The sequence below is a fragment of the Eurytemora carolleeae genome, unplaced genomic scaffold (assembly GCF_000591075.1).
Source record: "Eurytemora carolleeae unplaced genomic scaffold, Eaff_2.0 scaffold65, whole genome shotgun sequence".
Lineage (NCBI taxonomy): Eukaryota > Metazoa > Arthropoda > Copepoda > Calanoida > Temoridae > Eurytemora > Eurytemora carolleeae.
The window spans coordinates 156,098-179,350 of record NW_019396032.1 but is presented as its reverse complement, the minus strand read 5'-3'; the positions used below and the strand labels follow the sequence as shown (position 1 = coordinate 179,350).

The window sequence follows — 23,253 nt, the reverse complement described above, 5'->3', positions numbered from 1 at the left end:
AACAAGGATTGAACAAGGATTGAACAAGGATTGAACAAGGATTGAGAACAAGGATTGAACAAGGATTGAGAACATGTATTGAACAAGGATTAAACAAGGATTGAACAAGGATTGAACAAGGATTGAACAAGGATTGAACAAGGATGGAAAAAGGATGGAAAAAGGATGGAAAAAGGATTGCATATGGATGGAAAAAGGATTGAACAAGGATTGAATAAAAATGGATCAAATGAGAATAAAGGAACAAGGACAGACCAAGGACCTATTAATGGTGGGTAAAGGAACAAGAAACAAATATGGAACACGGAATGACAACAAGAAAGATGGATCAAGGATTCAGCAATGATGGATTTAGGATGGAGCATAGATGGTTGGAGGATGAAAACAGGATAGATCAATGAACAAGGATGAAGGAAACATACATGATCTTTCAGGGTTGGATTGAGGATGGACTAAGGATGAAACAATTAGGTACATTTCAGGATAGAACAATGCATGATTAAGAATGGAAGAAGGATGGATTAGGGATGGATTAAGGATGGATTAAGGGTGGAATAAGGAAGTAATGAGGATGGATTAAGAATTGACAAAGCAGGATTAAGGAAGGATTAACAAAGGATTAAGGAAGGAATGGATCAAAATCACCTGTTTAAAGGAGTACAGTATACCAGGACTCCTGCAGCAAGCCCACATAAAGATGCAACTGAAAACAGTTTAACTCAAAACCATGACAAAGATAATCATAATCCCAATAATCGTACATAAAAATGAATAATGACGATAATAATGATACTAAGGATGACAAAAATGATACTAATAAATGATGTTAAAAATTATCCTACCCATTGATTGTTGAGAGGCTAGAACCAGCTGAAGACCCAGCAGATAGTTTAAAGATTTGGAAGATAATGTAATAGGTCCGTACCTGGAGGCCGAGACTAGTGGTATCTACAATACAGGGAACATTAGTTACAAAACAGAATAATGACCCATTTCTGACACCGAGAGTAAGAAATGAGCCAGATCGCGTTTTAAAACTAACTTCCCCTGCAATTAAAAGGACTCTACACGTAGTATTTAATTACAAATTGTTTAATTGTAACAATAATTCATAAATAAATCCAAGTATTACAGAGTCCGAATTTAATGAATTTAAGCCGTGTCTCAAATCCTCCTAAAACCGGTTTAAATTTAAGCCGCGGCTCAAATTCTTTAAATTCGGCCTCTGGATTCAATGGGGTTCTCCGAATTTAGCGGAGGAACGTTTTATATAAAACTTCTCATCAGAATCAAAATGGGAACAGCAATTGATAAAAAATTCAATTATAATTCAGTCTATTTCCACTTTAATTTCCAGGGTCCCTTAAGAACTTTTATGAAAATCATTAATTAGGTAAATTATGAAATTTTAAGGTTAAAAAAATGGATAATAATGAAGACGCTTAAAAAAGTTGCCGTATTTTTAAGCGACCTTACAAGGTGAAGCTATGATTTTTTTTAATTGCAGAAGGGATATTTTCACTGAGTTAACTTGCATGAATAGAGAAAATAAATTTGAAAATAAAAAATTGTACATGTTTCATGGTTGGTGGAATTTTGTGTTAAAATCAAGATCAGCAAAGATAATACAGACACAGAGTACGCACGCAGAGTACATTTAAAGGAATTGAGTCTTTGCCACAAACTCTGATTTTCTAATCCCAATATCTTTGGAACCCAATGTCGTAAACCTTTGATATTTCAAACTTATATTATATTATCTAACAAAAGTCATAGTTTGAAATGTCAAAGGTTTAAGACGTTGGAATCCAAAGATATAGGGATTAGAAAATCAGAGTTTGTGGCAAAGACTCAATTCCTTTACATAAATATTAGGAAAGTTTTAACACTATCAAAATGGTTTAACTAAAAATGTGTTATATGAGAGCAAAGAGTTTATCTCTCCGATGGTTTGGTTGAAAATGCGCGACTTGGGTCCGTAGACCAAGGTACTAAAATGTTGCGAATCCTATAGATCCAAATACGGATCCTAAGCACTGCTAAAGGGTAAGTATGACTAAGTAAGGGCACTGTATTACATGAATCACAATGCATTACACATACAGGAGAAAACTTTACTTTTACTTGATGAATTCTTCTTATTTTGTCAATGTCTACTATCAAAACTTTTATTTTAAAAAATCGGGTTTCTTAAATGTTTTTGGTCCTACTTTTGGCTTTAAAGGTTGCGGAACGGGATACAGGGGTGAACCATGAGCGGCCCCTTACCCTCAAGATAAATTTCCCACACCTTAGGGTGAAGCTTTAGGAATGAGCTGAAGGAAATAGTGAGAAAATTCAGAAATATTAAAATCCAAATGGTTTAATACATTCTATTTAGTTAAACATATTAAAAGACTCCAGATTTGAGAAAACTGTTAAATTTTGAGCCAGGGGTCAGCAAGAAGTTTTTAGGGGTAAGCAGAAAAACAAGTTTCGCACACCCCTTATAAATTCCTATATCCGCCCCTGAAAGGTTGAATAAAATCAATTATGGTTTGGACACGATTTCTATTTACCTGAAAATACCAGGGTATATAAAGAGGAATGATAAGAGAAAGAGGACCAACACTTCTATATCCAAACATATATTCACATAAAACCTAAATTCAGCATTCATAATATACGGTATAGACGCAACACTTCTATATCCAAACATATATTCACATAAAACCTAAATTCAGCATTCATAATATACGGTATAGACGCAACACTTCTATATCCAAACATATATTCACATAAAACCTAAATTCAGCATTCATAATATACGGTATATACGTATGTCGTCTCCTAAGCATGGATAGATAGAATCCGCATTATAGAGGCGAGAGTGACTTCATATGCGGATTCAATATATCTATGCTAAGGAGACGACAGTTTCCGTAAATTGGAGTGCATCGAAAGTGAGAAACCTTATCATACAACCTTGGGTTACTACTATACACATAACACATACATCCCAGTTCTATTTGAATAAGCATCTGGTAAGTTATTTATAAAACAAGTCACCTCTAAATTAACTGAGATAAACCAGGAGAGAATAAGATTACTGGCAAATTTAAGAGATCCGTATCTTCTTTCAAAAACCCTAGAAAAATATACTTTTTAGACGTAATTTTAAGCGGCTTTCCGTTTATTTAGTGTAATGGACGATTTTTAAAATACTTTAATTTCTCTCAAACAGACATAAGTAGTTTCAAAAATGCTTTTTAAAGCATTCTAGGCCACTTAAAATATCTGGCATACACAAGGAGTCCTAAAAAATTCAAACCATATATGATCCATTAAAACCCAAACGAACATATTTCTATAGGACATGATACTTTGACTTTTGGTTGATTGGTAATAATAACAATAATAAGAGTGGAATTGCCGATTTGTCTAATCTATAATGCACGAGATATCAATCAAATCTAACCAAATCAAATCATCTTCTCTTTGAAAGTTGATAATTTTCTTAGAAAAGTGACTAGCGCAAATCTGCTTCAGCAACAATTTGAAAGAAATTGTCAGAATAAAAAACATGAATTAGAAAAAGACGATATCTTGTACATTATTGATAAGAAAAAGCTGTTAAGGATAACGTTGTGAAACGAACACCACTTTATAAATGGAAAGTCATATGAAATTTTATCTACAGTCCTTTAAAGGCCAAGTTCTGAAAACATAAAACAAAAATACTAAAAACAAAAATAAAAAATCAGGAATTTTACAAAATACATTAATTTACGTAAACTAAAGCTTACCTAAACATATAAATAATAACACAAGCTAGAACAGCACTCTTTGTATCAGTAAACAATAGTTTAGATCCCAGGCTACGCATTAAACTCTCCACACTATCCAGCCGGTCAGGGACTAAATAAGCAACATGGTTTTTATTTGTCTGAAGTACCGTATCTAGCATATCAGGGACTAAATAAAAAAAAAAAGTTTTTTATTTGAAGCCCCCACTATAGTTTCAGTAGAAGTAAATATTTCCATTTACTGATAGTGCCGATTGAAGGATTCATATCTCTAATTGGATAATTAGATAGAAAGATAGATGTTACCGCCGTCCGCCATACTATTTCTTTTGGTTCAGAATGGACAACAAACACATGACTGAACCCTGATTGGATCAGGGGCTAAATAAGCAACATGCATTTTATCTATCTGAATTCCCCCCCCCCCCTCCCCCCTATAACCAATGGATAGGCTAAAATAGTAATTTTGAAAACAACCTCTCACATTCTAAATGGTTACCAGGGTTATTTTTTCGAACCCCACTTTCCTAACAGTGAGAGCCCTAATGAAGAATGATAACGAAGGTATATTTCTTTAAAAAAGCCCCCCCCCCCCCCAAAAAAAATATATTAATATATACAATTGTTTCCTAATAACTACTACACTAACAGTTTGGAAAAATAAAACAATAACAAAATATTTTATTTTACCTGCGAGTAATTTTCTAAATATCCCTCGGAGAGATGGAACAAAAGATGCGATATGAAGACCTCCGAAAACAAAACCCAAAGTTTTACAAACGGGCGCGTTTTCTAAACATTAATAACTTTCTTTACCCTCTTAATTCATAGAAGGCATGGAATTTCTTATTTTAAAGATTTATTCATCCACAAATTCTAGCCAGAAAGATTTTTAGGGTCCATGTACAAAATTACATTTTTTTATTTAAATTTTAAACTTTAAATTCTCAGTTTTTTTTAATTTTCTCTCTTAAAAATTGATTTGAACTCGCTATTCTATACGATTTGGAAGACAAATTTGAGTATCGGAATCCAAACTCCAAGTCGTTTCAATAATTTTGGTTATTTTTAATCCTTATGTAATCTTTTTCTTTTGCTGACGATGGACTAAAACTGTTCCCAATTTAATTTAAAGTTTTAAACAAATCATTTGTCGGCTTTATTTGTAAAATTTTGCTAACCCAATTCCCAAATTTAACAACAACTGCACTGTGCGCATAAAGCAATTTCAGTTTTTTTAGCATTTTAAGTTCTGTCAATTCAGGCACCTTTGGTAGGGTAACATAAAAAAATCCCCTATAAGTCAACGTAACTGTAGTTTTAAGGATTTATTTAGTTCATTCTGCGTTTTTTGCAAATTTTTTAATCGTAAAAGTTTTGATTCCCAAATTTTGTGACTTTTCTGAAATAGTCATGAAACATGTTGTACCAAGAAATCAAAGCCCGAAGTCAACTGCCTAACTGCCGAGATACTGACTGAAAAATTGGCGTGATTTTATCAGATTTCTCTTCAAAAGGCATTTTTCATGCAGAACCTAGGCAGTTAAGTTGATTTATGGCTACACTATGTCTCATGACTGTTGAAGAAAAAACAGTCACTGACGATAAAAGTAGATTTTTAAAACTTACGAAATCCCGAATTCGACGGCATATTGACCAGCGTCATTTTATTCCCTGAAATTTCACAAATATCACTCAATTCTATTATTAGTCGGAGAACAGAAAACAAAAACATTCCCTTATACTTTTTTTCAGGGAAAATATGCAAAAATTAAAAAATCGTTTTAAACTAAAGTTACAAAAAAATTAAATAAATAATCTCTATCTTTACTCTCTAGGACCTTTTTATGCCAAAAATAGGCAAATTTTAAATAATTTTATATCCAAACACAAATATATAAGATTTAAATAAACTTGTTGAAAACATAATCTAAAAATCAAAATGCAACATTTAAAAATAAACAATGAAGAATTCAAAATGCAACGCAACTAGCTTAGTATGATTGAAGGTAAATTCATTAAACAATTAACATGATTTCAATTTTAAAATTAAAATTAATATTTAAACAAAATGCAATTTAGTTGACTACCGACTTTTATGAAAGTATTCATATTACTTTTAGGTTTTATAAAAATATTTTCTACAGCCGAAATTCCCTTAGATAATATTAATCATGTATATTGTATACATTTAACAATGATAATGTATTGCAATCATATTATGTGTGTAAAAAATATTTTTTTTAAATCTGTAAAATTTATCTTTCTTATAATTTAATGCGCTAACAATTGATGTTACACCAGGGTCCAGGAATGTATCGAATTGGATTGTTTTAAATTCTATTTCGCATTAAAAATTTGTTTTTAAGCTCTAAGTGAGGTTCAGTGACTCGAGGTTTGGAGCCCGTTATTTTGCTCCGCGACCGGAGGCTGCAGGAGGTCACCGTACTGAAGGAGCGCCTGCTTGAGGCTGGAGGCTACTGAGGGTGCTGTGGAGGCTGTAGCGGATACGAGGTCAGGATACAGATCTATCAACTGAACCCAGGTTCTTCTGCCGAGGCTCAAACAGTCAAAAGTGATCGTTCCCTTTTTTCGTAGAAGGGGATTCCACAGAGGAAAAAAAGTTTAAAAATCGATTTATTTTTAAATTGCCATAGAAAAAAGTTACTTGACTACTCGATATCCTTAAAGTAAATCAAAAATTTTATTCGTGTTAAATAAAACATAAGTTCAACCCTATATATACCCTTTTCGGCCATTGAGATGCCAATCAAGCATGAAAAAAGTTTCAACGTAAAAGAAAAATTCGAATTAAGATAAATTATCCCGGAATGGTCTAATCTATTTCAAGTTGAGTTTTGAGCTTTCCTGTCAACTTCGTTGGAAGATTTCTTGAGGCTGGAGATTAGAGTTGCGACAGCTTTTAGGACAAAGGACATCTCAGACACCCTGGTTAATGTTTTAAATAGAAATGCATTCAGTTTAAAATGCTTTTAGTTGTCATTTAATTCCAGGATTTAAAGGAACTCAAGACATACATAGATTAGAAGTGACAGTATGTCTAATTGACCAAGGCACCCTTTAAACCTTTCTCTGCTTTAGAATGGACAACATATCCTTTCTATCCGAAAATTGTCTACTTTCAGGTGTGGTTTCTCTAGAAGTAACTTGCGGATTTAAGTTCCTAAGACAATGAAACATTTGTCATAAACTTACATTTTTTAAGATAGGTAAACTAAAATAGAGGAATAAAGGGTAAAGTTGTGAATTGAAAGTGCAAGGGTAACTTGAAATCACGTATACAGTCCCTTTAAGCAAGTGTTGCTAACCTGTGAGCTGGAAGGGGAACAGGAGAATGAAGTGCTTCATCAGCAACATACTTCTTTAGCACTTCCTTGAAATAAAAACTAAATTAAGAACTTTTACAACAAGATTTTGAGCTTTTAGATAATTTTTTTAACCTTTATTTTTGTTTGAATCTGAGTAAACATACCTTGAATCTATAAAGAAGGGAGGTTACTGCAAGTTTATTTGTTATCTTTTCATCATCTCCGCGTAGAATGAATTGATTAAATTTCTTTCTTTGAACCAGGTTATCATCAGAGTTCCCATTCACCTTAACAATACAGAAGTCAGGGCTTTAGTAATCGGGATCCAACCATTGATCTCCATCCTATGCAGGCTTACCTACAGATTAATTTGATTAATCTTCGATATCCCGTGGATGATATCCCCTGGAGGGATACCTAAAATGATCAGGAATTGATCCTCAAATTAAAAGTGCCCATATTGGATATCAAGATCAAGCGTTTAAGATTGAAGAAACTCCTCACAAAGGTTCCGATCTAAAAATGAGTTCATTTGGTAAGGGGTAACACAATGGAGTGTAACATTTCGCAGTCAAAGTCCAACAGAAAGCAATTTGAAAATCCTTGATAAACGATGATAAACCTGCTGTCGGAACTTGTGTGTTTTGAATTCACGAATTCGAGGATTTATCCGTATCTTGTGTAATCTTACAATTCAAAAGTTGCCACCATGGATATGGAAATCAAGCATTGCACTTTTTGCACAACATTTTTGGCCTCTTGCTAACAATATTAATTCACCTGTTCTGATTCCTCTAATAAACTGAACTGAAGAAGGGTTTCAAAACATTTTTGGCCTCTTGCTAACAATATTAATTCACCTGTTCTGATTCCTCTAGTAAACTAAACTGAAGAAGGGTTTCAAAACATTTTTGGCCTCTTGATAACAATATTAATTTACCTGCTCTGATTCCTCTAGTAAACTGAACTGAAGAAGGGTTTCAAAACATTTTTGGCCTCTTGAACCTGTTCTGATTCCTCTAGTAAACTGAACTGAAGAAGGGTTTCAAAACATCTTTGGCCTATTGCTAACAATATTAATTCACCTGTTCTGATTCCTCTAGTAAACTGAACTGAAGAAGGGTTTCAAAACATATCCGGGCAAAATCTTCCCTGAAATAATATTATTTAATTTTCAAAATACAAAAAAAAAAATAACAAAAACAAAAAAAAATAACAAAAATACAAAACAAAATAACAAAAACAAAAAAAACAATACCCAACACCGAAGACCCAACACCCACACCAACACCATTAACAATATCAATATCAATATCAATATCAATATCAATATTACAACAACAACAACAACAACAACAACAACAACAACAACAACAACAACAACAATAACAATAACAATAACAATAACAATAACAACAATAACAATAACAATAACAATAAAAATAACAATAACAATAACAATAACAATAACAATAACAATAACAATAACAATAATAACAATAACAATAATAACAATAACAATAACAACAGTAGCAATACAATTATAATAATAAAAAATAAAAATAATACTAATGATAATGCTAATAAATAACCGAATCCACAATTATTGAGAGAAAATAAAAAGTCAATGTTACTTCAATATTTGTTCAAGTAATCATATTCAATTAATAATATCGTATAATGAGTTTCCTAATTTATAATTACAGATAGGCATAAAATAGTTCTAGAAAAACATAAGAGAAGATTAAGGCCTTTGCTAAACAATTTATTTTATTGCTGTAAACATGTAAACATGAAAATATGATAAAATACTAAAACCTGATAGAAACATAAACATCAAGGTTCTGCTTAAAACATGAAAATATGATAAAATAATAAAACCTGATAGAAACATAAACATCAAGGTTCTGGTTCAAATCAGAATTGAACGAAGACTGTGAAGCACTGTGTATACTCCCCTAAAGAATTTAAAAAATTATTTTGAATTTTAATTAATTTTTTTTTAAAAATTACCTTGTTAAGAATAACCATGACGGAAAGTAGGAATTCATGAGGGAACAAGGACGGCTGAGAAAGAACCTGAAAAAAAAATTTCTAGAAAAGAAAGAATTAAAAACAAAATAGGAAAAGAAGAATCAAGGGTTGGGCGCTGCAAGTCAACCGTTTAACAAAGCATTTAAATAAATGTTCGGTTAGGATGCAGAATGAAAAAGAAGGTCAAACGTAACTTTAGGGGAATAAAAGGGAAATGGAGCGGGGAGGGAAATAAAGCGGGAAGGGGAATAACAGGGAAATGGAGCGGGAAGGGGAATAAAAGGGAAATGGAGCGGGAAGGGGAATAAAAGGGAAATGGAGCGGATAGGGGAATAAAAGGGAAATGGAGCGGGTAGGGGCATATCCACGTCGTACACACCTTCTCCTTCAGGAATTCAATAATATCACAGTCCAGTAGTTCATCTTCACATAGATCCTCAGCGGTCCGACCCTTCATTAAACAAGTTAAAAAAGTTATTTCCCCTAAATTTTTAGTTTTTTTTTTATTTTAGAACCGGTTGTTTTATAGAACTTGAACAAAAACAAACAATTCTTAAACAATCAAGTTTAAATCTGAAAAGGAACCCGAAACGGATCCCCCGGACTGTCTTCACTGATCTATGCACCACCGTTTAGATAGCAGCCTGGAGTCCAAGCCGGGCAGGAGTACAAATATAATAATATAAAAAATTATTTTAACCTGTGGAGGTTTAGACTCTGGGAAAAGAAAACTATCCAAGGTTTCACTAACAGCTGCCCAAACTTCAGCTCGTTGAACTCTCTCAGTTTCACTTTCATTCACTTTGGTCATGGTAGGGTCGTCTTTATTCACCGTTGAATCCGTTAAACTTATTCCAATCACAGATAAGAAAACCTTAACATATCTAGATAGATATATATATAAAGAATTATATTTTTTCCAGGGTATCAAATCAAATCAAATCAAATCAAATCGAATCGAATCGAATCGAATCGAATCAAATCAAATCAAATCAAATCAAATCAAATCAAATCAAATCAAATCAAATCAAATCAAATCAAATCAAATCAAATCAAATCAAATCAAATCAGAATTTTAGGAAGACCACGTCTCAACCCTAAACTGAATTTACTAAATTAAGATTGGTATATGGCCCTCCTATAACTTGTGATAAGATGTTTTTATGTCTTAGGAAATCATATCCTCATCCAGGGGCTGATACAGGATTTAAGTGAGGAGGGTGCTAGATTTATTTCGGAACAAAAACATCCAGATTTAGGTACAAAATGTTTTTTAAGATCGACATTTTTCCTGTTTTGCACTAGTTTTTCGTTCCCTTAAGTGCTATTGGGGGGGGGGGGTGCGAAGGTCCTGCCCCCCCCCCCCTGTATCCACCCCTGCCCATCCCTACCAAAATGTTTTGCCCACAGCGTGGAAAGTACCCCCCCCCCTGGTCTTAGAATGGGGAAGTAAGCTTGAAAATATTCTAGCTATCGATCAATCTTACCCCTTCCAACTACCTTGAGACAAATTGAACTAACCTCCTTGGCTATTCTCCAGGAGGTCTGTTTAGCACAAGCATACTTCTTACTCAGGGGTACACGAACAGTATTGACAATATCCAGCAGTACACTACTCTCTTGGACAATCTAAATATGTTATTTCAAGTATTTTCGGTTAAAAAAATTCATCTATTTTACAACTTATTAAAATAAAGTTATGAAAAACTCCAATGTGGGGGGGGGGGGTAAAAAAAAAAAAAAAGAAACGGGAAAAAAAAGAGTCTTTTCATAAAGCCGACCCAGGGAGATTAGCATTTTCTCACCAAATAGAACAAATTTAGACGGATACAATCCTATAATTACCGATACATTCATAATTTTATTATCAATATGAAATGAAAAACTTTATCATAAGAGATTTGATTACAGGCCTATATCATTTCAATCTGAAAGTGTGCTTTGAAATCTCAATCTTGGACTTATTGATATTTGTAAAAATATAGCGATTAGAAGTTTAAAGTTTGATGCGAGAAAGCAGGTCCTTTAAGTTATCAATTATAAATGATCAAATAACCGAACCAACATGTTGAATAATTATAAAATTCAAGTGACTGCTGTTGGTGACTCAATAAAAGAAAAATGAGAGGTTTAAGATAGATCGAATGCTTAGGGATCAGTGTTAAAAGTGTAATATCTTTTGTTTCTTTACAATGATACTGGTTCTATTTCTAAACTTGAATCCGGACTTCTTAGATCTTTTCCTCCTTTGACAGGAGGAATGCAAGGGTTTATGAAAGACGAAAGGTAGAATATTGAATGAAAGAATTGATAAAAAAATGAATAAAAGATTAATGAAAGGACGAATGAATGAAAGGATGAATTCACTATTCCAGGATGAATTCAAGGATAAATTCAAGGATGAATTCAACAATGAATTTAAGGATGAAATAAAGGATGGATTCAAGGATGGATTCAAGGATGAATTCAAGGATGAATTCAAGGATGAATTTAAGAATGAATTTAAGAATGAATTCAAGGATGAATTCAAGGATGAATTCAAGGATGAATTCAAGGATGAATTTAAGGATGAATTCAAGGATGAATTCAAGGATGAATTCAAGGATGAATTCAAGGATGAATTCTAGGATGAACTGAAGGATGAATTCAAGGATGAATTCAAGGATGAATTCTAGGATAAACTCAAGGATGAATTCAAGGATGAATTCAAGGATTAATTCTAGGATGAACTCAAGGATGAATTCAAGGATGAATTCAAGGATGAATTCAAGGATGAATAATCATAAATGAAAGGATACTTAAAATGATACATTGAAGCACAAAGGATAATGGAATGGATGAAAAGGTGAATAAAAGGATGGATAAAAGGATGGATGAAAGGATGGTTGAAAGGACGGATTTAAGTATGGTTGACAAGATGAATAAATGAATGATATCTGTTCCTTTGACTTGGCAGAGGTGTGCTCCTTGGGGCCAAGTGTGAACAAGCATACTTAATTTCTCATACAATCTAAAACAATATTATCTTCAAACTCTATCCAAGTTTCATTCAAAGTTTAAGTTAGGAGTTTCAAATTCTAGATTTTACAGACTAAACTTTTTTAGTTGTTATAACAGTGTTATAACAGAATGTATCAGAATGTAAACAACCAATTTTGAACCATGTTGAAATGTAAAAAAGCCATTTGATTGCCATTTGCCAACTAAAGTTTAGCAGAGGAACCTTATTTAATATTTAGTTATACATTCGATTTAAATTAAATCTTAATATTCAAATTTTTTCCCCCAAATTCTTTTTCTTATGAGCCAGTGGCCATGTTTGATCTATATGATGATGCCACTCACCTAAATACTCCTAGCAGTAAAGAGGGATTAGAGGAAAGCGCATGATTTTCAAGAGCACTAACACACTAGGTCATGCATAGACTCAAGAACATGAAATTAATTTAAATCAATCAATCAGACTTTAAGGGATGCCCTATGACATAGCTGATATGAAAACAGGACTTATGTAAATACAACTTTAAATTATTAATCCAAATAAAAATCAAAATAATTGTTCTTCAGCCTTGTTTTCCTTGAATATAGAAATATGAAGAGGAAGAAGGGAATCATCGTTCCCGGAGAGGATGTATCCCAGCTCAGTATCCGATAGTACCGGGATACTTACCAGGGAGTGGATTACAGAGGATAGGTTCTCCAGGTCCTTCACGGAGAAGCTAGCCTGTATGTGGGGGAAGAGAAGGGGGAAAATATGAGCTATGGAGGTTAGGAATGGTTGGCTAGGGACGGTTGGTGGCGAGGATGTCTCCAAGAGCTTGAGATCCATCAAGGTGGATTTCTTCCCTATAGAGAGCCAGGAGGACCAGGCGGAGCTCCAACGGTTCTTGTCGGGGTTACCACTCTCCTCACCTTCCATAAAAACATTCAAAATTGTTATCTCCTAAATCTAAATATGTTATTTCAAGTATTTTCGGTTAAAAAAATTCATCTATTTTACAACTTATTAAAATAAAGTTATTAAAAACTCCAATTGGGGGGGGGGGGGTTAAAAAGATAAATAACGAACCTGTCACCCCCCCCCCCTCAAACAAATAGTAAATCAAAAAAAATCTTTCAAAAACAAAATTCATGTTTCTATAACAAATTTGAGAATATTTTTCAGCTTCTTTTAAATTATTAAAATGTGAACCTGAAACCACCATTTCATGAAAGGATTTGAGAGCTGCCAAACTAACTTCTTGTGTAGTAGAAAGAGAAAGCTTCTCAATATGCTCAAGTAGCAGTCGCCAAGCCTTAAGAAAATCTCCGAGAGCAGTGAGCAGAATTCGCTTGGTCACAAACACTCTTGCTACCCCGGAGATTGTCAGAACTTGGGTTTCAGACCACTGTTTCTGCTCTGTATTCCTGCTGTGGTGAATTAGAAGATTATCCCCGGCCTTCTTTGTACTCGCCAAACCTGACTCAATAGAGACCTTGTCCAAGAGAGGGAAGAGAACCTGCCAAAGAACTGCCTGCCATGTTTGAGTCTGGAGAAGGGAACCATGAGCTGCTATTGTGGAGAAAAGAGTTTGTCCTGCAGATTTCCTTGTTGCAGGACGACTATCCAAACAGAGGTCTCCAAGTCTGGAGAACAAACACATCCAGAGCTTGTCAAAGACGCACATCTCCTTGAAGCCTGGGAGGTCAGGGAGAATCTTGGGTTCTGCGATGATGGCATTCTTCAGCTGATCTTGGTTCTGGAAAAAATAATCCGCTAGATTCCACAACAGTCCAACAGCTGTAAGGGATATGTTCAGATCTTGAGTTTGAGATCCAAATTTGGCGGCAGTATCTACAGCTAGCGGCAAACTGTGGTGAGGTGTAAGGGGAAGGAAATCTGTTAGCACTAGCTGAAGGGCTTGGAACGCTGTTCTTACCAAGGTTTCAGAATGATGCGGACGTAGTGCTCCGATAACAGTGATTATGAGAGGCCAACCTTGGGTTAGTACCTCTCCACTAGAATGAAGGATATGCATGACTGAGTCGAGCTGTCTGGCTCTAATATCAGGATGTGGGATAGCTGAGAGTTCTACCAAAGGTCCCAAGAGTAGTGTTTGCAGCCTGGGGTTACTGTTAAGAGGAGGGTTGTGGTGATACTTCAATGAAGCCTGGATCAGGTTACATAACGCCTCCCCGCCCCACTCCCGCATTTTACCATGAGGGTGAGAACATGCCTCCAACAAATGACATGTGATCTTAACCCAGATAGTTTCAATCCTACACATGTTTACATCTCCAGTCTCCAGCAGCTTGGCTACAGCGAAGAGACTGGGCTCCCTATTATTGTAAGCTAGCTGGAGAGACTCTCCACTGATGACTATGAGAGCGTCGACGAGGTGGTGAAGGGACTCCTCGCTCAAGTTACTGCTGGACTCGAACAGATTGGACAGCATGGTCGCTAGGACAGGCAGATCCGCCATAACAGCTGTGGTTATCACGGCATTTGTCTCACTGCTTGATTTTGCTGCCTTGAGATGTCCCCCCTGCCCTGCCGTGGGTTTAAGACCAAGAATCCAGACTAGATGCTGAAGAGTAGTTAATACAATATGCCAGGCCGGGCCGAGTAGATCACCGTGACAGTGCGCAATGGAAAGTATGGCGCGCATGCACTGAAGGTTCTTAGCAGTTAGCATAACAGGTCCCTGCTGTGCACTAGGTGGAAGGGAACTAGTAGGGAGGGGTGTTCCAACAGCAACTACTTGATGACGATAATCTCCATCCCACACTGATCCTCCGTCTTCATGATGACCAGGCATAGACGCCCCTAGAAAAGAAAGCTTCAAAATAGGGTTTTAATTGAGGAGGAATAAAGGTTTATTTGTTTTGATAAAATAAATTTTCAAAAAGACACTTGATTACTGTCCTAACCTGTGACAAGTTGAGTGCTAGGTGTGGCTTTCAAGACACTAAGAGTATAGTGCGGGGGTAAGGATGCTTTACAGACTGCTGTTATAAAAGAATCTCGTTGTTTATTGAGCCCAAGTCTAGCAGACAGGCTGGCAAACAGCTGCATAGATTTCAGAATATTCTCAGCTGTTGAATCCTCAGTAGCAGCATCAAGCAGCAGAGCTAGAGCTGACAGCAGTCCACACCAGCTGGATTCTAGCAGCTGGACACGGACAGCTTCAAGACCAACCTCTTCTTCTCCAGCATGTTCATCGGAATCAGAAACAACATGGTTGGTTTGATCATGATCTATGATTAAACTGATGGATCTGATAATGTCCAGGAGACAGCTGAAAGCCAGGGATACTCCGTATCCGTCCTGGAGCGGGGGTGGTTCCTGTCGGTCGGTCATATCCAGGTAGGTGCACTTAGCAGTGCCACCAATCCAGGAGATTAGAAGTGGTTGATATACACCTCTATAGTAGAATCCGGGCTGTATTGATACACCAGGGCCTAAAATAAAAACCCAATATTAAAAAATATTTGGATTTCTATCCATTATTCAAAGATACCATTTGTTTGATCTATTCTAAAAAAGTGAATTTGATGCAAACCTACCTACAGGAAGGCCAGCTAGGAGGCTGGGAGGTCCAGGGGAGGCCAGCTGCTGAGGCTGTGGATCAGCTGGCTGGCTGGATACAAATACATTCTGTACATAAGCTCCCAGGCTATTCACCATATCCTAGATTCAAAATAAACCCGTTAATAAATCAAGATTTTTCCGATTTGTTTTTTAAACTTTATCTTACCTGAAATATGTTTGTAGCGTGTGGTCTACAGTCATACCATCGACAAAATTCCCTAAAAAAATTTCTTTTAAACTTAAATAATTTTTTCAAAAACCTCCACTAAACTTCAAATTCTAGGATAACCTTCAGTGTCAAGGATTTATGAATATTGCAACCTCCGCTAACCTGAGGAGTCTAGGTTAAATACCCCTCAATGGATTAGCTCTAGTGCCAAGTATCTATGAATATTGCAACCTCCACTAACCTGAGAAGTCTAGGCTGAACCACCATCCTATGGATAAGCTCTAGTGCCAAGGATCTCTGCCAAGCAGGTTTATCCGGATCCAGAAACTTGACAATCAAAGAGAGAAAAATCTCACACTCAGTCACTAACAACCTAGAGAAGTATTCACTATTCAGATAAAAAATTAGTCATAAAATGGATTCGTTTTATTTTAAAGAAAAATTAATAAAACTTATCGAAAATTAAAAAACCCGCCAAAACCTCTTCTTTAAATCCAAATCAGAAGCCAGTTGTGCTTCTTATTTATCCATACCATATTTTCTACTTCTTAATATTTCCCGCCCCTTGCATTTTTTTGATGACCAAGAGAAAACTAACCTATAATATTTTTCTACAAGAACGGAGACAACTCTAAGAAGTCTGAGTGAGATGTGATAATAAGGTTTATCGAATGCAGCAGCTTGCTGACCTCCTACTCCTCCTGCTCCATCAAACATTCTTAATCATTTAATACAACAATTTTTAACAGAAATAGAAATATAAGGTTAGATGGAAAACCCAGCTTAAAATCATAATAAAGAAAGGAAAAATAGTAGTTTTCAGTTGTTAACCTTACAATGATTAAGATTAAGAAGAGCGTTATGATTAAGATTACAATGAAGACAAAAATTAGGATTAAGATTAACATTAAGATTAGGATTAAAATCAAGATTAGGATTAAGATTAGAATTAAGATAAAGATTACGACTAGGATTAGGATTAGGATCAGGATCAGGATCAGGATCAGGATCAGGATCAGGATCAGGATCAGGATCAGGATCAGGATCAGGATCAAGATCAAGATCAAGGTATTATGATTAGAATAAGATTAAGATTAAGATTAAGATTAAGATTATGATTAAGATTAAGATTAAGATTAGGATTAAGATTAAGATTAAGATCAAGATTAAGATTAATCTGGTTCCCTGTGCCTCCGCGGTACTTAATGTTGGGAGAAAACAGTTTGATCACCAGAGAACAAACTTTCTCCTGAAAGCAAAAATCAAGTATTTTCAATACTGTTTTTCTTTACGCCATTTCAAAAGGGAATGTCCACATTTCCACACAAAGCGTGTGGGTGGGGGGGGGAGGCCTTCTGACTTCGTTTTTAAAGATTTCTCTTTGATTTTTTGCATGCAGGCCTGAATTGTGATCTAGTTTTTGAATTAAAAACCAAAGTGGGGGAAAAATAATTTCCCGCATTTTCCGGACGTTTAAATAGGTCCATATGGGGTGTCAAAAGTCATCAACATTGGGTCGGGAAACTCAATTCTGGACTCTATAATGCATTTCCCCCAGTCCTAATACCCTTCCCCCTCCTTTCCCGCAATTTCCCCCTTCAAAAGGTCTGAAGCCTTCTGACTTTGTTACTTGAGATTTCTCTTTGATTTTTTGCATGCAGTCCTGAATTGTGTATGGAATGTGGACATTCCCCTTTAAATTAACATTAACATTAACATTAACATTAACATTAACATTAACATTAACTGCCTCCTACAAAAATCTTACAGTAAACACTCATAATCGCGTTTTTTTATATATACAATGAAATCAAAATCAAAATAAATTTAAATACTAGAGAGCCAAAAAACAATAATGTAAATAATTTTATAGAATAAAAGAATTCAACCGCGGAGAAAAGAATCTTATTCATGACACTTAATGATTCCAAAAAAGTCATTAAAATTGTAAAAATATTCTGTAAATTCTATCACCTTGAGAAGGATTCTAAAAGGCTGGTATTTGTAGAACACAAGACTGTAATTACTCAACACTGACTCTGAGAGCTCCAAACCAAAGGTTCGCGTCATTTCTACGATTCCCTAAATAGTGTAATGACGCTTTGAGATAAAAAAAACTTGATTCCACAGTGCTGGTTTACAACCTAAAGTTTAAGAATTCAAATGTCTTGAAATTAAAGCATCAAAAAAGATAAATATGTTTTTCTGATTTAGAAATAGATTTTTAAAAGATTTGTTAAAAGATAGTTAATCGATTTGTACCTGTAGCCAGATGGGCTGGTCAGCATTCACCAACTGAATTAGGTCTTGGAACAGCATATAAGCATCTGTTACCGTCGGCGGTAGATCAGCCAACCCGCCTTTGGACGTGGCGGGGACTGTATCCTTCACCGACATTGCCCTGTCATACACCGCCGATACCAGATGACGAACTGTCGCACCGGCGGTTGTGTTAACTGTAGTATCCTTGCTAAAGGCTAATCTAGAAAAAAAAGTATTTTTGAAGATTGGAGCAAGGATATTTTTACAAATATGTACCATACCCTGACTTTGCAGTATAGTGAGAAATGATAATATCATTAACCTAAAATATTTGTACTGTAATGTTCACTGTTTACCTAAAACATATAACAAGACATCTTGCCAGAGCTTCTCCTTGCAGTACAGTGTTAGTTGTGGTCAACAGTGTCAGGGTTTGTAGCAGGCGAACCTGGCAAAAATAATGACAATTGATGAGTCTCAAGGACACCCCATACCAGGGCGCAACATATCATTATTTATTCATTCAATAAGCATCTGGCTTTTGTTATCAGGATTTTATTTTCAACATTTATTCTTACTTTCTTTTTTTCAATTCAAAATTTAATGTAAATTCCTTACAACCCACTAAAGAAACCCTGGTTTCGCTTGTGCTGCTAGTCACTATTCAGACCGGGATCCGGAGATGATTCCATAATTTACTCGGATAAGGTCCGGGGGTCGAATTAAATGAATTGGCGAGGTCGCTGAACTACCGATTCAAATTCTGATTCACCGATTCACTTCTTCATGAATCTTTAACTTTGAATCGATGATTCAAGATTTGAACTGGCAGTTGGTTGTTCAGCGACCTGGCTCAAATTTGATAAATTGTGCATACATAAGTGAACTTAATGTTTAGTTCGAACCGGCTATTTGTTAACATTTTCAATAAAACCTTGTTTTGAGATAAATTGCAACAGGCCGCCATATGTCTTACAGATCATGGTAAAAGCATATGCATTAAGCAAATATGTTCTAAAAAACTGGCGGTTTAATTTCTGTGTAGTTTCTGACCTCCTCGAGATTAGCTTCCATGAGCATCCACATTGTTTCCACAACATACTTGGCCCCCTTGGCATCCAGGACCTTAACAAGAAATCAATCAATTAATCAAGGATTACATTTTCTTAGAAATAACGATTTCGCTTGTTAATTAAGCCGTATTTATTAAAATGAAAACAATTTGAGCACCAAAAATAATAAAAAAAAAATAAAGTTAGTTATAGTTTAAAATGCATTTTTTAAAGCAAAGTCATAAAAAAATTTATTACTTTCTCTAATTTTGTTAAAAGACTTGAGTTCGTTTTTCTGTTTTTTGTTGTTATAAAATTTATACTTTTTCGAGGCTAAAAAGTGTGGGGTCGGGGGGGGGGGGGGGGGAAGAAAAATCTTTCTCCACCACCCCCTAATAGAACTATACCTGGGCAGTGATAAGGCGTTGTATGACCTGAAGGCTCAAGTTTACAACTTTAGTATCCTTGGTCTCACACCCCTGGACAAGGGGGTACAGGATCTAACCACATCTCAGGGGTAACAAATCAATCAATCAATCAATCACTTTTCGTGTTTGATCTTTAAAAACCCCTAGTTTGAGGGATTAAGACCACCACCGGGGTAAAATAGAAATCTAGCATTTAAGTAATAAGTATAGTTTCAATGCGTCCAGGGAACGGATTTATTGAATTTGAGTCAGGTCTAGAGACAGTTCAATCACGTATCTTGAATAGGTAGGATTTCTCCATGTCCTATAGATGCTAACTACACAGCAAAACTATAGATAAGTATTTGAATCCAGCGACCTAGATCAAATTCATTAAATTCGGTCCCAGACTGTAATAATAATTTTACTTCATTTTGCCGCCGCAAGATAATAATAAGTAACCAGAGCTGGGAATGGGATACCTTTACTCCCGACTGCTAAATCCGAACATCCAATGTGGACACTTTTAATTTCTTGCTTTATCCACTCTTTTAGGGATATAAACAGAAAAATCAAAAACCCGTTCTCAAAATTTGGGAGTCCCTCCAGTTTCTGTTAATCATAAATGAAGCGCAAAATTTTTAATTTCCCAGCTTCTGATACGCAACTCTAAACGATTGAATTTTAAACACTTTTCAGGATACAAGTACAAGATTAGGTTAGTCTAGAGATAAAGAAAAAGAGAGGATTAAGCATTGATCTCGATATCCACCATTCTAAGTTCCCAGCTCAGGACGATTTTTTTTCAATTTACTTTTTTTCTCTTGTGAAAACCAAATTTTATCGAAGTACAACCTGACGGCGATATGGTGATTGTAGGTCTTAAAAAATCCAGAAAAAATTCCAATTTTGAAATAAAATTGTAAGATAGTTTCTTCAGAAAAAAAAACACGTTAATTTATGCTAGCTCTGAGGATTCCTGGTTTGAGAGATATGTGAGTGGAGTGGAAGAAACTGCAGCATTGCGAATCTATTTAATTAAGTTCATTTGTAACAGCAAGATTGTTACTACTTTTAGCAAGATTTTTGTTTCTAATCGTAAGATTGTAAGATAGTAATAGCAAGATCTTATTTCTGATAATAAGGTGTTTATTACAAATACCAAAGTTATTTCTGGTGGGAAAATAATTATTAATGAATACAAGATTATTTTTACTTTTAGCAAGATTATTATTACTAATAACAAGAATATGATTCTAATCATAAGATTATCATAACTAGCAGCAAGGTAATTATTATTCCAATAGCAAGATTTTACACTAATAACAAAATAATTTTTTTAATAACATCAACATTATTATTTTTAAAAGCAATATCTTTGCTTTTAAATTAATTTTCTAATGAACTATTCCTTGACGATCGCTTCTTCCGCACTTTCCTTGACTCCAGGATGTCGACGCTTTGTCTCTACAAAAATTTTAATTAATTTAGATCATTTTGTAGTTTAACCTTCCCCCCTCTTAATACTGCCAGCTATATTGTTTTTAAATCTAATTTGAATAAAACAAAAACTCTGAATACCATTTTCAACATTTAACATTTTTTTTTGCAAAACTAAAAAATTGAGAAATTATGCCAATAGAAAACAAAATCAGTTTAAAAGTCTGCTCTAAAAGTTCTGTAACTACCTAAAGAGATATTCTTTAGGTCAGACTGAAGATAGTCCAACAACTTTTTTATATCTTCATTCGTAGACTGTGCCATTTTCCATCAATGCATCATCTGAAAATATATAATCCTACAGGAGACTATTGAAATTTATGGCAAACATAGTGGGATTTTTTTACGGATCTAAGGAGATGCATGTTGCGGTTTCCTTCAGAAGGTTTCCCGGATTTCCAGCGTTCCCTTGTCGTGTTCCAGACGTTTCCGTTCCCGGATTTTGTTAAGTTTTCGCCTGAATCTGATTGAAAACCTGATCATCTGGCAGAACGCTTTTTTATGATCTGTTACAATCTTCGGCTTTACTTCACTAATGCCAATATCTTGACTTGTCACTACCGGAGCAGACCTCAACCCTAGACCCCGGCCTGGGTCACTAGATCCAGGTTGGTTTTGTGTCCGAATATATCTGAATGAACTCCATACAATGATGGATAGGAGGAGACATGCAATTAAATCTGTCTGAAGGAACTCCGAATCCAACTCTGAAAATCCTGAAAGAAAAAAAATTGGAAAACATTTTCTTTGAAGCAATAAATCATTTTTAGTGAATAATAAAGAATGACTTTAAAAGGAAATACATTAATTATGAAATAAAAAAAATTGCCAACCAAAGAGATCTATTTCATAATTGTACACGAACTTGCCTGGAAGTCAGCATCTAATGCCTGTACCGATTGACATAAATGTTCCGAAAGTTCCACCGCCTTGAACCATCACTTTGCCGACCTACAAGTAACGTCCCGTAAGATTATATGTCTGAGGAAAAACTAACGATTTCATAAAGTAAGAAACGACTTATTAAATATTTTATAAAATTGATAAGATAAAACTATTAAGATAAAACTGTTGAGATAAAATTGATAAGATAAAACACATGCATTGTTTACAGTAGGGGCAATTATAACACGCATCTATCAAAATGGGCCGCAATACAAAATCTTTCTTATGTTTTGCAAAAAGCATCAATCGCATTTTGATTTTATGTGCATACATATATCATTATCTTTCCTTGTAAATCGTCAATTTGTCATTTAATTACGCAAGTGCAGAACTTATGGTGCAGTTCTAAATATTTGAAGTTTTTTTTTAAAGATCTAGTCATAAAAAAAATATACTCTAAATCGAGATAAGCATATGTAACAGATATATATATATATATATATTATTTTTACTGTCATTGTACATTTTGATCAATAAATAGATTTAATAATAGTTAACTTTCCTTGTATACATAATTTGCACATATCGCGTATGAAACTTTAACGACACGCACTGTTCAAAATTGCCACGATTTTAAGTAAGATTATTATATAAATTCTTTATCAAAGCAAAAAATGTAGCACGAGCACTAGGGAATTAATGAGTCGAGGGGGGGGGGGGGTAATAAACACCTGTTGAACTAATTCTTTCCCTCTGAGTCCGTATCTGAGAGCTCCAAATCCTCCAAAAATTGCTCCTGAGGCCATTCCAACGCACATACCCATCATGAACCCCATCTTGACCTTGTCAAAGCAGGTTGGACCCTGCTGGTTTCCGTATCCGGCGGGCATAGGCATTTTAGCTGAAAATATAATTGTTCAAAGTTTTTTATTATATTTATCTGTTGACTACCGAAAGGAGGTAAGTAAGAGGAAGAACTAAAATGGTGTGGGGATAAGTATTGTTTTAAAATAAGAAAGAAGCATTTGGGCCGCATTCACACCTACTCCGAACATTTTAGTTAATTCTGTGTCGAAATTAATTGCAATACCAAACTCATTTTTCTGAATATGAACTTAATAATTTTTAATCGAATGCACTAAATTGTGATCATTATTGCTAATCTTTGTCTCGCATTAGACCCAATACAGATTTTAATAATAATAATTTAGGCCGCTAAAACCTGGTAATATTGTAAACAATGATTTCTCCTTGGCATG

General features: G+C 34.9%; 3 protein-coding genes across 3 annotated transcripts in view; all 3 read right to left on the bottom strand.

The window, feature by feature from the left end:
• The window catches only part of LOC111697194 (ubiquitin-associated domain-containing protein 2), an 11,070-nt gene extending 5,542 nt beyond the window's left edge, over positions 1–5,528 (bottom strand). The window contains exons 1-7 of the mRNA XM_023467104.1: positions 5,415–5,528; positions 4,476–4,577; positions 3,786–3,897; positions 3,049–3,127; positions 2,559–2,642; positions 843–948; positions 646–703 (exon numbers count right to left, since the gene is read on the bottom strand). Coding sequence (XP_023322872.1) covers positions 646–703; positions 843–948; positions 2,559–2,642; positions 3,049–3,127; positions 3,786–3,897; positions 4,476–4,577; positions 5,415–5,520 — 647 coding nt within the window. The 5' untranslated portion in view covers positions 5,521–5,528. The remainder of the gene's footprint in view (positions 1–645; positions 704–842; positions 949–2,558; positions 2,643–3,048; positions 3,128–3,785; positions 3,898–4,475; positions 4,578–5,414) is intronic.
• A 420-nt stretch (positions 5,529–5,948) lies between these two features.
• LOC111697232 (protein MON2 homolog) lies at positions 5,949–21,390 on the bottom strand. Its single transcript, XM_023467154.1, has 29 exons — positions 21,298–21,390; positions 21,021–21,076; positions 20,589–20,639; positions 19,610–19,702; positions 19,204–19,275; positions 18,507–18,598; positions 18,151–18,370; positions 17,863–17,970; positions 17,074–17,137; positions 16,487–16,589; positions 16,130–16,261; positions 15,886–15,937; positions 15,695–15,818; positions 15,059–15,589; positions 13,341–14,954; positions 12,726–13,060; positions 12,494–12,558; positions 12,091–12,158; positions 10,898–10,983; positions 10,670–10,777; positions 9,849–10,022; positions 9,528–9,599; positions 9,128–9,193; positions 8,996–9,072; positions 8,200–8,266; positions 7,279–7,401; positions 7,115–7,179; positions 6,654–6,734; positions 5,949–6,336 (listed from the first exon to the last, which is right to left on the bottom strand). The coding sequence occupies exons 1-29, from the start codon at positions 21,371–21,373 to the stop codon at positions 6,168–6,170; spliced, it is 4,944 nt and encodes a 1,647-aa protein (XP_023322922.1). The 5' UTR covers positions 21,374–21,390; the 3' UTR covers positions 5,949–6,167.
• On the bottom strand, positions 21,391–22,919 carry LOC111697214 (reactive oxygen species modulator 1). The gene is made up of 3 exons (XM_023467124.1): positions 22,726–22,919; positions 21,979–22,060; positions 21,391–21,825 (listed from the first exon to the last, which is right to left on the bottom strand). The coding sequence occupies exons 1-2, from the start codon at positions 22,888–22,890 to the stop codon at positions 21,986–21,988; spliced, it is 240 nt and encodes a 79-aa protein (XP_023322892.1). The 5' UTR covers positions 22,891–22,919; the 3' UTR covers positions 21,391–21,825; positions 21,979–21,985.
• Positions 22,920–23,253: the final 334 nt, after the last annotated feature.